We start from the raw sequence: 5,003 nt of genomic DNA on the forward strand, positions 1-5,003 counted from the left end.
CTTCTTATGAATGCGCTTTGCTATCCTGCTCTGAACCTGATTGAGGGGGGGGATCGGAGGCATCGACCACCACATTAATTCATGGGCTCTTAGGTTAAGGTTGTTCTTAGAGTCCCCATTAATTCTTAAGTGATTTATGTATCTGTTCCAAGCTCCCCACATTGATTTAAGGAGGGGGGGAGCCACTGGGCGTTATCTCGACAGGTCCAAAGAAGATTGATATCCATGGAAGAGGGTGCATCCCATTGCTCCCTTTGATTTTGAATTTGCTAATGCTCCTAAACAGCAATGAGGCCCACTCCTCCTCAGGATTGTCCAATGCTCTAAGGATGACTTTGACTGCAAGTTTGTCTGCCCATCTGCTGAAGTTGGGCAATCCGAGTCCCCCTTGTGCCTTGGGGAGGCAACACACATCCCAACTGACCTTGGCTAGGCCTTTCCTCATCGGATCACCTGACCAAAGGAAGTTTTTGCATGCCCTAGTTATGTCTTTCAGCTGAGAGTCAGGGGGTCTCCAATAGGAGAGGAAAAACAAGACATAGCATGAAATAAAGTGCTTGATGACAAGAGCCCTCCCTGCAATATTCGCCTGGAATCTCGTCCATCGATTTAGTTTGGAGGAGAAACGCTCCAGTACCCATTGCCACCTCTGTGCCATAGATACCCTAAACCCAAATGGGATTCCTAAGAGCCTGAAGATGACCCCTTCTTTTAATATTGAGCATCCTTGCTTTGTAATCCACCTTGGGAGTGGAGAGAGGGAGGCTCTAATTCCAATTTTGGAATGGTTAGTCCGGGATCCCGATGCTGAGCAGAATGTCTTCAAACAGTTCCAGAAGCATTAGAGTGATTGCTCATCATTGTTCAAAAGGCCATTTGTGTCATCAGTGAATTGTGAGAGGCATTGTTGTCTGCCATCTAGTAAAGATATTCCTTTGAGTGTCCCATCTCCCATTCTAGCCTTGACCAACCAATTGAGAGAGTCCGCCGAGGTAGCAAAAAGTAAAGGGGCAAGGGGGCATCCTTGTCGTACCGATCGATTGAGAGGAAATGGCTCTGAGATGCCATTGTTGAGTGCTATCCTTGCCTGCGCATGTCCTAGTAGAGTCTTGACAAACCTGATCATACATGGTTCGAAGCCCATCATGGTCAGACAATCAAGGATGAATGTCCATTCCAATCTATTGTAGGCTTTGTCGAAGTCAAATTTGACAAAGACAAAATCCTGACAGGAATCTTCAGCATGTTCAATTCCCTCCCACATTGCTATAACAGCTTCCATGATTCTCCTTTCTTTGATGAATCCTTTTTGCTCTGTGCACAGGGGCAGGGGAAATTCTAAGTGCTATGGCTTTGGCAAAGATTTTGTATGTTGAATTCAGCAGTGAGCGGTCTCCAATTAGAGATGATTTCTTTGGGCCCTCTCTTATGTAGTAGTTTAATGACTCCCGTATTGAGTTGCACAGGAAGGGCTCCTTGTTTAAGTGATTCCTACCATACTTTAAGGAGGATAGGAGACAATATTTCCTTGAACGTTTGGTAGAATTCAGAAGGAAGCCCATCTATGCTAGGAGACTTCTTGAGTTTTAAGGATTCAATTGCCCTTTTTATTTCCCGCATTGTGAGTCCTGAGTTAAGCTGGACTGCTAGGTGGGAGGGGATCACTCTAGGCCTGCATTGCCTGATTTGTTCACGGGCTACAATCACTTCCTCATCCAGTAGCTCCTTAGGACTAAATAGCAAGGTGAAGTTCTCCCTCGCTATTTCCAGATGTTCGCATTCATTACTGGCCTTGCCCTTTGATCCCACCAGGAAGGGGATGGCCTCTCTCATATGTTTCTTCCTAAGATTTTGAAAAATTTATTTAGTTGGATTATCCACTTTGCTTGCCCACCATTCTCTAAAGAAGACTGGAGTATGTTTGAGGGTGAGATCCTCCTCCACCCGAAGTTGATGTCTTAGTGTGGCTATCATATCCTGAGTATCAGAGTTAGGGCTCTTGCTGCACTCCATCTCTGCCAGTTCACTGTATATCTGATCCTTGCGTTTCCTCTTGATTTCTGTTACTTTTTTCATGAACATTATAAGAGTTTTTTGTGTGTTTGATATTGCCATTGTCCATGCCTTAGATGGAGTGAAGCCCTTTGAGAAAGCCTGCACCCATATTGCCTTAATGTTGCTGTGTACTTCTTCCAATTGAAACAGCGAGGTATCCATGTGGAACCAGTGATTCCTAATTTTCCTACATTTATCATCCAAGGTTATCACTAGAGGATAGTGGTCAGAGATACAAGACGTGTGTCTGGGTTTGGCTTTAATTCTATTAAAGCTTCTGGCTAGGGAAGTGCTTATATAGCATCTATCTAATCTGGCTTTTCTAGCATTGAGGCCTTTTGAATAGTTCTGCCATGTGAACTCTCCAGGAGATCCGACATCCCACAGATCGAGGTGGTCTTTCAGTTGATTCCATTCCTGAAGCTCTGATCCAAAGATCACATTGCCTCGGTGTAAGAAACGGTCTTCAATGGTTTCTACCATATTGAAATCCCCAATGAGAATGGTGGGCTCATTTTGGGCTATAAGCTGCTTCCACAATTGAGTTTTGTCGATAGAAGAACCTCCTGCATAAACAGACAAAATCATGCATTGGACAGGTGACTCGACAGTCACTCCTATCCAGTAGGTTCCTTTGCCAGATTTGGTTGGATTCACCTTCCAAGTTTAAGGGATGCCGATTGTTGTACCACTCGATCCCCTTTCGTACGAGGAGCAGTGCCAGAGGTGCTCTTTAGAGATTGCAGAAAGCCTTTGGGAGAGCTCATCCCCTAAAGTTTTTATCTCTTGTAGTCCAATGACATCGACAGGAAAGTTGTTGAACCAGGCCCTAATTTTCTTTGCTTTGAGTGCGTTTGACAGACCCTTGATATTCCAAGACACGACTTTCATCAGGGAGTGCGTCTATCCGTGCAATTTTTGGACTGGGATGAGGAGAGGCTTGTGACACTGAGGTGTGTCCTCTCTTGTTGTCCTTCTGAACTTTCATAGGGGCTGGGCCTGCCTCAACAATTTCCTTCTGGCCTGGGGCTATGTTTTCTTTGTTGGGGTCGTTGCTTGTGGCCGACTTGTTTTGGCTTGGGGCTACTGTACGATCAACTTGATACACTTGTCTTTCCAGTCTTGTGTCTGCATCATCTTCTTCTTCTGAATCTGGGTCAATGGGCTGTGCCACATCCGAATCTTCCCACTCTGGTAGTGAAGCTAGTAAGGCGAATCTGTTGAGGCCCCGCGTTTTACCCTTATCCAGCTGAGTTTTGTGGGCCATTGATTTCTCTGGCTTGGGGGGTTGCGGTGGGGAGACAAATAGGGTTGAGGGCAACGTTACGAGGGGCTTGTTCTTGTTTAGGGTTTTTTTTGGGGCATTCCCTAACGAAGTGTCCCTTAACATTAGACAACATTATTTTTAAGCAAGATAGACCATATTTATTCATACTGGATGGTAGTTAGGCACTATATTTTACATGGCTTATTTGACCTCGTGACTTTGAGAAAGAGGACAATCACTTTGAGTAATAAGAGGAAGATCATTCATGCAGGGTGGTTCAAACACCGGTAGTGCAGCAGCGGCACGTGCTGCCCTTGCATCTTCCTATCACATCCGGGTTGGGGCACAAGGGCCGGCACACGGAATCATCGCGTTGAGTGGTGCTACCGGCCACGAAGGGGCACTTCACACTCAGCTGCTTGCCCTCTGCTGAGATGGGGTGTGTGCACTTTATAGGCAGCACCAGCGGACCCTGATCATCAGCTGCACACAACATACAGCATACATCATCAACGCCATCGCCCCTCTCTCTCTCTCTCTCTCTCTCACACACACACACACACACACTGCCATTGCTTAAAGGATCATCCACTCACCTGCAGAGGTTTGCAACACCATTGCAGCTGCGAATATGGCCACAAGAAAGACCGAGCTAGTGCGCAAGCGGGCCATGAAACTCTTGAAGAAGTGCGCAGAAGTTGGGAAAGGATAAAGAACAAGTGTGTACAACGTCGGCGATGGCAGCCCACTTATTAAAGCCGAAAGTAAAAACGCGTTTTCAACTTGGACTCTTTCGTGATCTCGATAATGCAGCCAGTCATGAGCCGCGCACCCACAGAAAGCTACGTATTATTTCAGTACGAATCCACCTCCAGAAGGCCATGACTCATGAGATTAGATTTCAAGGTGGAGAAGAAGAAGAAGAAGAAGAACAGGCATAACGTTCGTAGGAACAATCCCGAGAGAGAGAGAGAGAGAGAGAGAGAGGGGGGGACCACCGTTTGAGAACATAGCATTTTCGCACGCGGGGTAGCACAAAGTTGATTAATGAAGCTGAAAAATAGGGAATGTGTTAAAATAACACAAACGTGAAGTGGTAAAAACAAGGACTTGCAAAGCAAAGAGACTGGGATTAAAAAATCCATTGGGCTTAAATTTAATCTTGAACCTCATTTTTTCACTTGGCAAGGACTCTGCATGCAAAACTTATGCCCGCGCTGTCAAGAAGTGCGCAGTGCGACTAGGAAAGCGTCGGGCTTGTGACTGTGAGGATTCGTAGCAAAATCAAGCAAGGCATAGAAGATTTGAAGCCAAAAACACACTAAAAAAGAACAAAACTCCAGCCATGAAAGCTCCACTTTCAAAATGAACCAAGACTCAAAATTCTTGTGTGTGTGTGTGTGTGTGTGTGTGAAGATTAGTTGTAGCCTCGCTCCCAATTGCACAGATGCAGTGCTCATTCGATTTGTTAAAAACCATAAATTTATGTTTTGATTCTTCGTCGTGACCATTTCATGGAAGCTTCAGTACTTCATTGGAGAAGCCCAAGTAGTTATTTGAGGAGGGAAAACCCTAATTGGAGGCCTCACAGCCTCAACCATGTAGTGGAAGCAACACGGACTGCACTTGCACCCTGTAAAAGAATGGTTGTATCTCCTTGCTCATATACCCAAATGAGCTC

At 45.5% G+C, this 5,003-nt stretch overlaps 1 protein-coding gene across 1 annotated transcript; it reads right to left on the reverse strand.

The window, feature by feature from the left end:
* Positions 1-3,454: 3,454 nt before the first annotated feature.
* Positions 3,455-4,076, reverse strand: LOC147424262 (uncharacterized). The gene is made up of 2 exons (XM_086502018.1): positions 3,919-4,076; positions 3,455-3,805 (listed from the first exon to the last, which is right to left on the reverse strand). Exons 1-2 carry the CDS (start codon positions 3,992-3,994, stop codon positions 3,600-3,602), a joined length of 282 nt encoding a protein of 93 aa, XP_086358144.1. The 5' UTR covers positions 3,995-4,076; the 3' UTR covers positions 3,455-3,599.
* Positions 4,077-5,003: the final 927 nt, after the last annotated feature.

Source organism: Adiantum capillus-veneris, chromosome 26 (assembly GCF_014529385.1).
Source record: "Adiantum capillus-veneris isolate H3 chromosome 26, ASM1452938v2, whole genome shotgun sequence".
Classification (NCBI taxonomy): domain Eukaryota; kingdom Viridiplantae; phylum Streptophyta; class Polypodiopsida; order Polypodiales; family Pteridaceae; genus Adiantum; species Adiantum capillus-veneris.

What these genes read in the sequence shown, in the direction of transcription:
- LOC147424262 (XM_086502018.1), bottom strand. Translation starts at nt 3,994, where the DNA reads ATGGCCCGCTTGCGCACTAGCTCGGTCTTTCTTGTGGCCATATTCGCA. An exon ending in GGTGTTGCAAACCTCTGCAG is followed by an intron (nt 3,806 to 3,918) that starts GTGAGTGGATGA and finishes TGTTGTGTGCAG; the next exon opens with CTGATGATCAGGGTCCGCTG.